The sequence below is a fragment of the Papio anubis genome, chromosome 1 (assembly GCF_008728515.1).
Source record: "Papio anubis isolate 15944 chromosome 1, Panubis1.0, whole genome shotgun sequence".
Taxonomy (NCBI): Eukaryota; Metazoa; Chordata; class Mammalia; order Primates; family Cercopithecidae; genus Papio; species Papio anubis.
Genome location: NC_044976.1, coordinates 45,361,860 through 45,376,718, shown reverse-complemented (window position 1 = coordinate 45,376,718; position 14,859 = coordinate 45,361,860). Strand labels below are relative to the sequence as shown.

Here is a 14,859-nt window from a genome sequence, read left to right as displayed (position 1 = left end):
ATAACAGGGTACCTACACATACACAGGGTAGACTGCATGCTTGGAAAAGACATGATAAGACCATAGGCTTTTAACTTTGACTAGTCCTTACACAAAGTGCAAGAAGAAAGAGAAAGCTAAAAAGGCAAACTTGTAAATGCCCTGATCAAATACTAAAGGTGTGCCCCAACACAGAACCAACCAGGAAAGACCTGGAGAATATTTTTATTTTCTTTTCTACTTTTTTTCTTTTATTCCTTTTTTTCTTACATGACATTTAAAATGTTCAGTTTTAAACAAAAAAAAATTGCAAAGCATATAAAAGAAACAAAGGATGTATGACTTATGCACAAGAAAAATAAATGAAAAGAAACTGTTATTGAGGAAGTCTAGATGTTGGACTTACTAGACAACTTTAAATCAACTGTCTTAAATATGCTCAAAGACCTAAAATAAACCACGGCCAAAGATGAAACAAAACCAAAATACTGATGTATGAACAATAGAGAATATTAACAAAGACATAGAAGTTGTGAACAGAAACAAATAAAGTTCCGGAACTGGAGTATACAGTAACTGAAACAAAAAGTTTATAAGGTTTCAGCAGTTGATTTGAGCAGGGAGAGAAAAAATTAGCAGTTGGAGATAGGTCAATTGAGATTGTTGAATCTGAGGAGCAGAAATAGAAAACAGAATGAAAAAAATGAATGGTCCTAAGAGACCTGTGGGATACCCTCAAGCATACTAACATATGCATAATTGAAGTCCCAAAAGAGAGAAGAGAGAGAACTAACATTGAAGAAATAATGACTGAAAATATCCAAAATTTGAGGAAAGACATGAATCTATAGGAAAAGAAGCCCAATGAACTACAAGCAGGATAAACTCAAAGAGATTCACCCTGAGACACATTATTATCAATTTGTTGAAAGCCAAAGATAAAGAGAAAATCTGGAAAGCAGCAACAGAGAAGGTGACTCATCTCATACAAGAGATCTTCAATAAAATTAACAGCCTATTTCTAATCAGAAACCATGGAGGTCAGAAGGCAGTGAGATGAAATATTCAAACTGCTGAAAGGAAAAAAAGCCAACTAGGAATTAAATATTTAGCAAAATGATCCTTCAAGAATGAAAGAGAAATTACGACATTCCCTATAAACAAAAGTTGAGAGGGTTTGTTTTTAATAGACCTACTCCACAAGAAGTGCTAAAGTGGGCCTTTCAGGCTGAAATGAAAGATCACTAAGCAGTAACTCAGAGCCATGTAAAAAAATGAACACTGGTGAGGGTAACTACATAGGTAAACATAAAAGTCAGTATTATTGTATCTTTGGTTTTTAACTCCTCTTTTTGCTTACATGGTATACATACACATGCATAAAACAACAGTTATAAATCTATGTTATGGGCACACAATGTATAAAGATGCAATCTGTGACAATAACAATATATAGAGATGGAGATGTATAGGATGAGAATTTTTGGATACTATTGAGCTAAATTTGTATTAATTTAAACCAAGTTGATATAGCTTTAAGATATTAATTGTAATCCCACATTAACCACTATGAAAATAACTAAAAATATATAGATAAGGAAATGAGAAGAGTAACATAAAAATGTCGCCATATGAAAAAACAAAAATTAATTAAACACCAAAGTAGGCAGTAATGGAGGAAGTGAGGAACATAAAATATATATGACAGGCTGAGCACAGTGGTGACACTTGTAGTCTCAGCACTTTGGGAGACGGATGGGGAAGCATTGTTTGAAGCCAGAAGTTTGAGACCAGCCTGGATAACATAGTGAGACCCTTGTCTATACAAAAGAAAAAATTATCCAGGCATGGTGGTGCAGGCCTATAGTCCCAACTACTCAGGAGGCTGAAGTGGGAGAATTACTTGAGCCCAAGAGCTAGAGGATGCAGTGAGCTATGATGGCACCACTGCACCCTACCCTAGGTGACAGAGCAAGATGCTATCTCTAAAAAAAGGTATAAGACATACAAAAAACCAACAGTGAAATGTCAGAAATAAGTGCTTCCTTATCAGTAATTATTTTAAATGTAACTGGGTTAAACTATTCAATTAAAAGGCAGAGATTGGCAGAATGGACTAAAAAATGGGATCCACTAATATGCTGCTTACAAGAGACTCACTTTAGCTCTGAAGAAACAAAGAGGTTAAAAGTGAAAGGGTAGAAAAGGTGTTCTATGCAAACAGTAAGGAAAAGAGAGCAGGGTGATTATCAGTTAAATATACTTTAAAATATTGTGACATAAAGAAAGACATTATGTATTGTTAAGAAGTCAATCCATCAAGAAGATATAACAGTTATAAATATATACATATATACCTAACAATAGAACCCCACAGTATATGAGGCAAGCTGACAGCATTTAAGGGAGAAATAGACAGTTCTAACATTATAATTGGAGAATTCACTACATCCCTTTCAATAATGGACAGAACAATACAAAAAATTAATAAGGAAATAGAGAACTTGAACAACACTATAATTATGCCAAACAGACATGTTCTAAATGCTCCACCTAACAACAGCAGATTACATGTTCTTCTCAAGAGCGCATGGGTCATTTTTCAGCATAGATCATATGGTAAGTCACAAAAAAAGTCTCAATAAATTTAAAAAGATTGAAATCATACAAAAATACCTCTCCATAGAATAAAAGTAGAAATAGAATAAAACTAGAAATCAGTATCAGAAGTGAAACAGGAAAATTCACAGAACATGAATATTAAGCAAGACATGCTTAAACAACCAAAGGGACAAGGAATAAATCATAAGAGACATTAGAAAATATTTCAAGGCAAATGAAAATGAAAACAATATACCCAATGTTATGGAAGTCAGCAAAAGCAGTGCTTAATGAGATTTTTATAGCTTAAATATCTTCATTTAAAAAATAAAGTCCTTAAATCAATACCCTAACTGTATACTTTAATGAACTGGAAAAAGAAGGGCAAATGAAACCCAAAGCTACTGAAGGAAAGAAATAATAAAGATTACAGCTGAGATAAATAAAATAAAAACAGGAAAACAACAGAAAAAAATCAACAAATAAAAATTATTTCTTTGAGAAGATTAACAAAATTGACAAAACTTTAATTAGATTATCAAGAAAAGTGAGAAGAATCAAGTTACTACAATCAGAAATGAAAGTAGGGACATTACTATCAACTTATTATTACAGATAATAAAAGAATTATAAGAGGACACTATGGACTACTCCCTTGGACTCCGTGGTTGTCTGTTAGTGGGAGATCCTTGTTGCTGTCCCTTCACCTCCTTCAACCTTGCAGAACCTCACAAGTCCCTGTCATATGTGAGTGCAGCTCCACGTTGGCTAGGCTGATGTCCAGATTGGCAGTTCCTGCTAGGATCTCTACTGCCTGGAACATGGCCTCTAGCCTGATGGCAAGACCAAGAGACAAGACTATTGTGGGAAGAAATGACTCCTTCAGTACCTTCTTCAGTGAGGCAGGTGCTGACAACCATGTGACTAGGGCAGTGTTTGTAGATGTTGAACCTGGAGTCATTGACAAAGTTCACACTGGCACCTACTGCCAGTTCTTCCACCCTGGGCAGCTCATCACAGGCAAGGAAGATGCTGCCTATAACTATACTTGAGGGCACTATTGCATAGGCAAGGGGATTATATTGACCTCATCTTGGACTGAATTTGCAAGATGGTTGACTAGTGCACAGGTCTTCAGAATTTCTTGGTTTTTTACTGCTTTGGTGAGGGGACTTATTCTGGGTTCACTTCTCTGCTGGTGGAATGTTCTTTCTGTTGATTATGGCAAGAAGTCCAAGTTGGAGTTCTCCACATACCCAACCCCCCATTATTTCCACAGCTATGCTTGTATAATTCTATCTTCATCTCCCACATCACCCTGTGGCACTCTGATTGTGCCTTCGTGGCAGACAATGAGGCCATCTATGACATCTGTGGAGAAACCTTAATATTGAGTGCCCAACCTACACTAGCTTTAACTAGGCAGGCTGTGTCCTCCATCATTGCTTCCCTCAGATTTGATGGAGCCCTGAATGTTAATCTGACAGAAGTCTAGACCAAACTGGTGCACTGCCTCTGCATCCACTTCCCTGTGACCACATATGCCCTCATCATCTCTGCTGAGAAAGCCTATCACGAACAACTTGCTGTAGCAAAGATCACCAATGCTTGCTTTGAGCCAGCCAACCAGATAGTGAAATGTGACTCTTGCCATGGTAAATACATGGCTTGCTGCCTGTTGTACCATTGGTACATGGTCCCCAAAGATGTCAATGCTGCCATCACCACCATTAAGACCAAGCCTACTATCCAGTTTGTGGATTGGTATCCCACTGGTTTTAAGGTTGGTATTAGTTACCAGCCTCCCCGTGAGGTACCTGGGGGAGACCTGGTCAATGTATAGAGAGCTGTGTGCATGCTGAGCAACATCACAGCAGTTGCTGAGGCCTGGGCTTGCCTGGACCACACGTTTGACCTGATGTATGATAAGCATGCCTCTGTTCACTGGTATATGAATGGCTGCCCTTAAGAAGGATTATGAGGAGGTTGGAGCAGATAGCACAGAGGGAGAGGATGAGGGTGAAGAATATTAACCCTTTTCCTACAATTTTATACTCTGTTGTCTTGAGACTGTCCTATTTCTGTTCAGTGAAACTGTCTGTTCATTGTGGCCCTAAACTGTCAATAAAAGTGATGTTTCCATGTTAAATGTCAATAAAGAGGATACTATGAACGATTGTATGCTGATGAATTGTGTAACCTAGATGAACTGGACAAATTCTTGAAAGCACAAGAACTACCAAACTGACTCAAGAACAAGTAGAAAATCTGAATGGACCTATAGCTGGTAAGGTAAAGAGAATGAACTAGCAATCAAAAATCGCTAATAAAGAAAAGTACAGGACCTGAGCGCTTTGCTGATGAATTCTACCACACATTTAAAGATAAATTAGGGCCAATACTTCTAAAACTCTTCTAAAAAACAGAAGAAGGAGAGAAGGAGCACTTCCTAACTCCTTCTATGATGCCAGCATTACCCTGATGCCTAAGCCAGACAAAATAGTACAAAAAAAGAAAAGTATAGCCCAATATTCCTTATGAATACAGATAACAAAATTCTTCAAAAAATACTAGCAAATGGAGTCCAGCAGGATATTAGGCAATTTTACATAATGACCAAGTGGGATTTATTCCAGGAATGCAAGAGCACTTTAATAGAATGAAGAAAAAAACCACATGATGATCTCAGTTGTTACAGGAAAAATATTTTACAAAACACAACACCCTTTCATGATAAAAACACTCAATAAACTTGGATTACAGAGAAAGTTTCTTGACATGCTAAAAGGCATATATGAAAAACTTACAGTTAGTATTACACTGAGTGGTGCAAGACTCAAATCTTTCCCCCTAAGATCATGACAGAGACATCTACTTTCACAACTTACATTCAACACTGTAACAGAAGTTCTGGCTAGAGCAATTGGGCAATGAAAAGGAAAAAAGCCATCCAAATTGGAAGGAGAAAAACTACAGTTATCTGTATTCACAAATTACATGATCTTAAATATAGAAAATCCTAAAAAATCTGCAAGAAAACTGTCAGAGCTAATAAACAAATTCAGAAACTTTGCAGCATACAAAATCAACACACCAAAATCAGTTGTATTTCTGTACACTAGCAATGAACAGTCTGAAAAGAAAGTTTAAAAAACTCTATTTACAATAGCATCAAAACATAAAATACTTAAGAATAAATTTAACAAATGAAACAAAAGACTTGTATACTGAAAACTAAAAAACACTGCTGAAAGAAATTAAAGAAAACGTACATAAGAAAAAAGACATCCATGTTAATAAATTGAAAGACAATACTGTGCAGATGACAATACTCTCCAAGTTGATCTGCAGATTCAATGGAATCCCTGTGAAAATCACATTGGCCTTCTTTGCAGAAATGGAAAAGCCAATTCTAACATTTCTATGATATTTTAAGGGAAACAAAACAGTCAAAACCACCTTGAAAAAGAACAGCAAAGCTGGAGAACTCATACATCTTGATTTCAAACTTACTGCAAAGTTATAGTCACCAAAACAATGTGGTACTGGCATTAAGTGTAGATCTCAGACTCCAAAAATAAACCCATACATATGTTGTCAATTCATTTTCAACAAGGATGCAAAGGTGGTGATTCTGGCAGAGTGACCTGTGACATGAGAGAGCCATAGGCTGCTTGAAATTTTGCAGAAGCATGAAGAGAGGTGTGGAGGCATTTTATAACTGAGTGAGCCATCTAGGTAGCTGGGAGAATGAGGCAAAGGTCAGCCTTACATGCCAACAGGCAGTTGAGGAAAGCCCAGTAGGGGAATCCTACATACATCTTGCCATGGCCAAGAAGCAGCTTTGCAATTCCATGGAATTCCCACACTAGGGACCTGATAGAGAACTAGTGTCCACTTGCCTGAGCCTCCACCTGGCACTGGCCATTCCCAGAGGACAGGCATCATTGGTGGGCAAAGCATCTATAGTGAACACTCATCTCTGTGCAACACTGACATTAAGCCAATTGTAAGCAAACCACCTCTGCATCCCCAACCCACTGTATGTTCACAGTGGTGGTAAGTGGTAGTCCTGGGGGTCTGAGGTAAGTAAATGTGATGGAAGCATCAGAAAAATTTTCGATGTAGGGAGAGACGGTTGCTTGGAAATGGATCAGAGAATTCTCTACAACAGCCCTCAATAGAGTCCTGACTATGATGTCAAGGAGGACATGGAATCTTTCCTTCTACATATCAAATGATGGATTTCCCTTAAAAATGCTTCAAGGTGTCCTTCCCTAATGCAATAGACACCCTGAGACTCTTTTGTTGCTGCTCTGTACTGGAAGCCCCTCTTGGTTTTTACCTTGTCTTTTCAGGAGAATCTTGGCATAGTTTGGGTCATGGACACTGAAGAACATCGTAAAGGGTCCAACCCACAAGGGAGCGGCACATGGGTATTTTTCCATCAGTTCATGATACACCTCAAACTCCTGTACTGGGTAAAACTGTCATAAGATAAGTCATGACTGGTTAGTAAATGTTGTCACCCCAGGAGAACCCCTTTCCCTTAGATGGACCACGTGCTAAGTTGAGGGCCTGTGGACACCACCCCATCAGACAGGTTCACAATTGCTGAAGGCATTGTTTTTTTCTCCATGTGTCTCCAGCACCTCCACAGAATCTTCCTGGCACAGGGCAAGTACTCAGGACCTGTTGCTGAGTGATTGGTCTTCTCACTCCAGCGTCAGCTTTGGAGATTTAAGTTCAAATCCCAATCTGACACTTATTCATTATCTAGGTCATCAGGGCCATGATTTCCTCACATGTATAATAGGAAGACCAAATATATTTCACAAAGCTGCCGTGAAAATTAAGTGAGATTATAAACATAAAATTCCTGGCACAAGGTAAACCCTTAGTCACCACCGATTCCCTACCTCGTCTTTGCTCTGGATATGCCCACTCATGCTTTATCTGCCTCCAAAGCAGCAAAGTCCCACATGCCTTTTACTAATTTGTGGTTGCTGCTCATCTTTCTACTTTCCTTTCTAATTTGTTATATGTTTTCCTATTTCCAGCTTCATTAGAAGCCGTAGCATCTTTGTATATTTCCTGTTAACAGTTGGCTTGGTCTATTTCTCTGTAGAACACCCAGAGTCCTGAAAGTAGTAAAGACTTTGGCCTTCAATCAGAAGACCAGGGTTCAAGTTTCATTTCTGTCATTTATGAGGTGGGTAGCACAGGAAAGTTGCATCTCTATTTTTGGCTTTAGTTTTCTTACCTGTAAAATAGGAATAACAATATCTTTCTTCTTCATATCATAGAATTTTTGTAAAAATCAAAATGAGATTGGTGTGAAAGCATTTTGCATATTACATAATGACCCACCAGCCTGTGCTGTTTTTTTTTTTTTTTTTAAATACCTCATGTTTCTGTCCCTTAACCTCCCCAACAAATTTTCTCATCTTACCTCCCTGTGGCCATAGAACCAGGTGCAGGAAACTGGTGCAGGGCTCTGATCATCCATCTCCTCCTCTGGTACAACCTGATTACCTGAAAGAGCAGCAGAGACATGCAGAGGAGGAACAGCAGCAAGAGCGGGTGAGCCATGAGTTCCTGAAGGCAGAAGGGCTCCATTCTTCTCAGAGGTCCTGAGCTCTAGAGAACCTGAGAGAACAGAGCCAGGGAGAATGCAGGTCTCTCATAAATACAAAGGAGATGCCCCCTGGGCAACACTGGGCTTTCAAAATGAAAGGGACATAAGGAAGAGGAAGTCTAATTAAGCCTGCAGGGTGAAAACTGCTAAGATGTTGACCAGAAGAACTACATTTTCAGATAGGAGCCATGTGCATGACACCTCATATCCATATTAAAGCTTTGAGGCACTGCTGTGCCCTTCCAGAATCTAAAAGTTCCCATCTGGTCATCCTTTGTAGCACCTCTATACATTCTTGTAAAAAATCTCCCTCTCTCTCATTCTCTGTTCTTTTTTGTTTATGTTTTTGATAGAATTTATTTTATTAGAGAAGTTTCAGGTTCACAGAAAAATTAAGCAGAAAGTTCAGGGAGTTCCCATATATCACCCCTCCCTTCCAGCTTCCCTGATTATCAACATCTTCCACCAGAGTATAACACTTTTACATTTAACGAACCGACAATGACACATCATTGTTGTCATGCGGGTCCATGTGAAGAGACCACCAAACAGGCTTTGTGTGAGCAATAAAGCTTTTTAATTCACCTGGGTGCAGGCGGGCTGAGTCAGCAAAGGGAGATAAGGGTGGAGCTGTTTTATAGGATTTAGGTAGGTAAAGGAAAATTACAGTCAAAGGGGAGTTGTTCTCTGGCCGGCAGGAGTGGGGGTTACAAGGTGCTCAGTGGGGGAGCTTTTTGAGCCAGGATGAGCCAGGAAAAGGAATTTCACAAGCTAATGTCATCGCTTAAGGCAAAGACCAGCCATTTTCACTTCTGTTGTGGTGGAATGTCATCAGTTAAGGTGGGGCAGGGCATTTTCACTTCTTTTGTGATTCTTCAGTTACTTCAGGCCATCTGGGCTTATACCTGCAAGTCACAGGGTATGCGATGGCTTGGCTTGGGCTCAGAGGCCTGACAATTGTCACCCAAAATCTGTAGTTTACATTATGGATCACTCTTTGGTGTTTTACATTCTATGGGTTTTGTCAAATATATAATGACATATATCCACCGTTGTGGTACCATATCGTTTCCCTTTCCTAAAAAATCCTCTTTCTTTTTCCATCCCATGGCAACCACTAATCTTTGTACTATCTCCATAGTTTTGCCTTTTCTAGAATGTCATATAATTTGAATCATATAGTGTGCCGCTTTCTCACATTGGCTTCTAGAAATCTCTTTTGAGCAAACATGAAGGGCCAGATTGAGGGGTTGAGAAAAGGGTGTCTTAAGCTTAAAAGTTTTTAAAAATTAAAAGGCTGGGGAAAAGCTTTCTATTTATCTTGGGGAAAAAAATCTATCAAAAAAATCAAAGAATTTCTATTGGCTGCACGTGGTGGCTCACGCCTGTATTCTTAGCACTTTGGGAAGGTGAGTAGGGAGGATTGTCTGAGCAACATTGCAAGACTTTGTCTCTACAAAAAAGAAAAAAAAATTAGCTGGGCACATTGGCACATACCTGTGACCCCAGCTCGTTGGAGGGGTGAGGTGGCAGGCTCACTTGAACCCAGGAGGTAGAAGCTTTAGTGAGCTGTGTTTGTGCCACTGCACTCCAGCCTGGGCAACAGAGGGAGACCTTGTCTCAAAACAACAACAACGACAACAAAAATTTACATGAAAGAGAAGGCACAAACTATTATTACCTGTCAACTAAAAATTTTTTTAAAAAGGTAAAGAGGCCAGGTGCAGTGTCTCATGCCTGTAATCCCTGCACTTTGGGAGGCCTAGGCGGGCAGATCACCTGAGGTCGGGAGTTCAATACCAGCCTGACCAACATGGAGAAACTCCTTCTCTACTAAAAATAAAATACAAAATTAGGTGGGCGTAGTGGCTTATGCCTGTAATCCCAGCTACTCGGGAGGCTGAGACAGGAGAATCGCTTGAACCTGAGAGGTGGAGGTTGTGGTGAGCCGAGATCGCACCATTGCACTCCAGCCTGCATAACAAAAGCGAAATTTCATCTCAAAAAAAAAAAAGTAAAGAGAAAAAGAGAAAAGGTACAGTCCCAGGACAGAGCAATACTGAGGAAAAGCCCTGGTCTTGAAGTCAGAAACTTCAGGCTCTGATGTTCATATTCAGAATGCAACGGAGTATTCTAATGTCTTCCTGAGGTTGTTGGAATGGGAGATTTTTATACCATCATCTTTAACAATATACTTGCCTGTGTTTCTGACCTGTGTCTTTAAGGGTAAGAACTGATCTTTTCAAGCAAGACCCAAAGTGTCCTTTATGTTTTTAAAACAGAAATGTTATTATTTTTGGATTAGATAAATGTTACTTGGGAATTATAAACAACTGTTAAAAATACAGAAAAAGCATGAAAAATTACAAATCACCTAGAACATCTATTACCTTAATCACACTTCCGTGAACCTGAGTGGGAGTGCTTTATGAAATTTTACACCCTAGGTGTTTTAGTGGCCCTAATATGTAATGCTTATAGTTTTTACCATTCAAAATAAAGGGAAAATGTCCCCTAATTAGTATTTTTATGCAGATTGTCTGATATTCAGGAAGATTGCTGACATTAAGCAGAAAATACTTGTCGTATTTTGATATGGGATAGAGCACAATCTTTTTCTGTTGCTCCTGTTCAAGTGATGGGACTTTTCTTGAACTTTTGGGGGGAGTTTACTATGCAGGGGACTGGGAGTTTGTCAGGATAGTTTACCTAGCTTCAGGGCTCAAAGACTCTCTCTTCTTTTGTAACTCAGGACTTTTCAAAATTATGGCCTCATAGTGATTTTTGAAATCTACTTCCTATTTCCTACTTTCTCACTATTGTAGGACTCATGTACTTCCTTCACCCCTCTTTTTTAGATTCTATTGCTCACAATTGTTCCCAATGTGGGACTCTGTCCTGGAAAGGAAATTTTCCTGATTAGTTTTCAGGGTTCTTAGGCCCAAGAGAATCTTATAATCACTAATCTTTCCCTTCCCACTTGTCATCCACCTTTGTTGAGTTGTCCGTAGCTCTTTTTTATTTCTATCCTATTTGCTCTGCTTGTTTTGTGAAGGGATCACGATTTTAAAAAAGTATACTTTAAGTGTATCATCCCATGATTTTTTGGCCTCTATGGTTTCTGATGAGAAACTAGTTATTAATCTCAATGAGGATTCCTTGTGATGCAGGGCAGGTGAACTCCAAAGTGGAGCTTAGCTTACTAGGGTTCTTGGCTTTGTCCAGGAAAGAATTCAATGACAATTCAGAGGCAGAAGAAAACAGTTTTACTGAATAGGCAGTGTTATAATTCTGGCAGTATTACAGCTCCATGACTGCTCCTGCAGAGCAGGGCTACCCCATAGGCTGAGAGTAGCAGCTTACGGCAGTTTTGCAGTCATATTTACACCCACTTTAATTGCATGCAGATTAAGGAGTGGTTATGCAGAAATGTCTAGGGAAAGGGTAGTAACTTTTGGGTCATTGGGTCATTGCTGTAGAATTGGGCAGTAGCTCCTGGGTGTTGCCATGGTAATGATAAATTGATGTGGCACACTGGTAGGTGTGTCTGATTGAAAGCTGTTTTCTTCCCAGCACTGTTTTAGCTAGTCCTCAATCTGGTCTGGTGTCTGAGCCCCACCTCCTACCTCATTTGTATGTGACAAATCACTTCTTTCTTGCTGTTTGCAAGATTATTTATTTTAACGGTTTAATTGTAATATGTTTTGGTGTAGGTCTCTGAGTTCATCCTTCTTGGATGTCATTGAGCTTCTTAGACACTGAATTTCTTAGATCTGTAGATTTGTGTCTTTCCTCAAATTTGGGAAGTTTTCATTCATTATTTCTTTAAATATTTTTCCATCCTTCCCCCTAACCCTCTTAGGGGGTTAAATGTCACATATGATATTCGTTATCATATGTGATCACTGATGTGTCTGTTTCTTTATCTCTGTGTTCAGCCAGTGACTTGAAAAAAATTTCCTTAAATATCTGGATAAAAAATTAAAGAAAGAAAAAGAAAAGAAAAAAGTACTATCTATTTCTTTAAATTCTTTTAAAGGTTCTACCTTGGTGACAGATGCCACCAGGGAAGCCATTCTTCCCTGAAGGTGTTGAAACAATATGAAGCTTCTGTGCCAGTCCTTCAGTGAGCTACTAGACAGATCAAAACACACAATCCCGGTTTCTGGAGGACAAAGTCCTTATTGCCAATGCTGCACAAGTAAGCAATAGCAGAAATGTGGATCAGCATCCTCATGACTACCATGGGACAAAGGAATAAGAGATAACAGCTGCTATGCAAAATGCCAAAATTTACCAGCCTCATTTTTCACTAAACATTCCCGTTTGCTGTAAGTTTTTGGTTAGATTCCAGCATTACAAAATAATTGATTTTGATGGTTTTTGGTAGCTGAATAGTTGCTTTGATGGAGGGAATGATTCTTGGAAATTCCCTTTTTTCTAAGAATTCCCTACCATTTTCCATGAGGTCATGAAAATTTTATGCTAAGGAAAACAAAGTCAGACAATATTGTATAATTTCATTTATATGAAAAAAATCCAGAAGGTGAATCCACACACACAGTAAGAAAATTTGTGGTTGCAGGAATTTGGAGGAGGAGGGAATGGGAAGAAATGGATAGAGGGTGTTATTTGAGGGTGATGAAAAAAATTAAAACTACAGAGGTGGTGGTCACAAAACACTGTGAAAGCACTAAGTGCCACTGAAATGTACACTTAAAAATGTAATTGTATATTATGATATTTTCATTTCACTTAAGAAAAAACGATGTTGCTATCTTGCAAAATAGAACCTAGTTGGCAGTTACTTTTTTTCAGCATTTTGGTGACATCACTCCATTGTCTTCTAGCTAATACTGTTTCTATTGACATATCTGTTAGTTAATCCTTTATTGGTCTTTTAAAATAAATTTGTTATTTTTTCTTTGGGTACTCCCATTCTGTAGATTGTCTGTTTACTCTGTTGATAGCTTCTTTTGCTATGCAGAAGCTCTTTAGTTTAATTAGGTCCTATTTGTCAAGTTTTACTTTTGTTGAGATTACTTTTGACATCTTCATCATAAAATATTTGCCTGTTTCTATGTCCAGGATGGTATTGCCTAGGTTGTCTTCCAGAGTTTTGTAGTTTTGGGTTTTTACATTTCAGTCTTTTATCCATTTTGAGTTGATTTTTGTATATGATATAAGGATCTTCTGCATGCTATGTATGATGTTTGCAATCTTCTGCATACAGCTAGCCAGTTATCCCAGCACCATTTATTGAATAGGAAGTCTTTTTCCAATTGCTGTTTTTTGTCAGTTTTGAGGAAGATCAGATGATTTTAGGTGTGCAGCCTTATTTCTGGGTTCTCTATTCTGTTCCATTCATCTATGTGTCTGCTTTTGTACCAGCACCATGCTGTTTTGGTTTTTGTAGCCTTGTAGTATAGTTTGAAATTGGGTAACATGATGTTTTTAGCTTTTCTCTTTTTACTTAGAATTGTGTTGGCTATTCAGGCTCTTTTTTGGTTCCATATGAATTTTAAAATAGTTTTTTCTGGTTTTGTGAAGAATGCCTTTGGTTGTTTGATAGGAATAGCATTAAATCTGTAAATTGCTTTGGGCAGTAGGGGTGTTATAATGATATTGATTCTTCCTATCCATGAGCAATGAATGTTATTCCATTTGTTTATGTCACCTCTGATTTCTTTGAGCAGTGTTGTATAATTAACACTCAGTGTTAATCATCACAGATGCCTTTTATTCATTAAAAAACCTTTTTTTAATTTCAATAGGTTTTTGGGGGAACAGGTGGTGTTTGGTTATATGAATAAATTCTTTAGTGGTGAGTTCTGAGATTTTGGCGCACCCACCACCCAATCAGTATACACTGTACCCATTGTGTAGTCTTTTATCCCTTGCCACCCCCCATCCTTTCCCCCAAGTCCCCAAAGTCCAATGTGTCATTATTGTGCCTTTTTGCATCCTCACAGCTCAGCTCCCACACATGAGTGAGAACATATGATGTTTGATTTTCCATTCCTGAGTTCCTTCAGCTGGAATAATAGTCTCCAATTCCACCCAGGTTGCTGCAAATGTCATTATTTTGTTCCTTCTGTGGCTGAATGGTATTCCATAGTGTGTGTGTGTGTGTGTGCGCGCGTGCGTGTGCATAATCTATCCTATTACTATGTGTATGTATATACATACCATGTGATATATATACACACACATATATAAACACACATATATATCACATGGTATATATACACACATACACACACACACCACATTTTCTTTATCTACTTGTTGACTGATGGGCATTTGGCTGGTTCTATAGTTTTGCAATTGCAAATTGTACTGCTATAAACATACATGTGCAAGTATCTTTGTTTTGTATCATGACTTCTTTTCCTCTGGGTAGATACTTAGTAATAGGATTGCTGGATCAAAGTGTAGATCTACCGTTAGTTCTTTAAGGAATCTCCACACTGTTTTCCATAGTGATTGTGCTAGTTTACACTCCCACCAACAGTGTAAAAGTGTTCCCTTTTCACCACATCCACACCAACATTAATTATTTTTCAATTTTTTGATTATGTTCATTCTTGCAGGTGTGAGATAGTATAGCATTGTCCACTTGATTTGCATTTCCCTGATAA

General features: G+C 38.4%; 1 protein-coding gene and 1 pseudogene across 1 annotated transcript in view; one reads left to right on the top strand and one right to left on the bottom strand.

Moving 5' to 3' along the window:
* The window catches only part of LOC101014805 (putative inactive cytochrome P450 family member 4Z2), an 87,652-nt gene extending 78,818 nt beyond the window's left edge, over positions 1 to 8,834 (bottom strand). The window contains 3 exon segments of the mRNA XM_009208012.4: positions 6,926 to 7,067; positions 8,033 to 8,055; positions 8,058 to 8,834. Coding sequence (XP_009206276.1) covers positions 6,926 to 7,067; positions 8,033 to 8,055; positions 8,058 to 8,199 — 307 coding nt within the window. The 5' untranslated portion in view covers positions 8,200 to 8,834.
* Positions 3,122 to 4,762, top strand: LOC103884841 (annotated as a pseudogene).
* Positions 8,835 to 14,859: the final 6,025 nt, after the last annotated feature.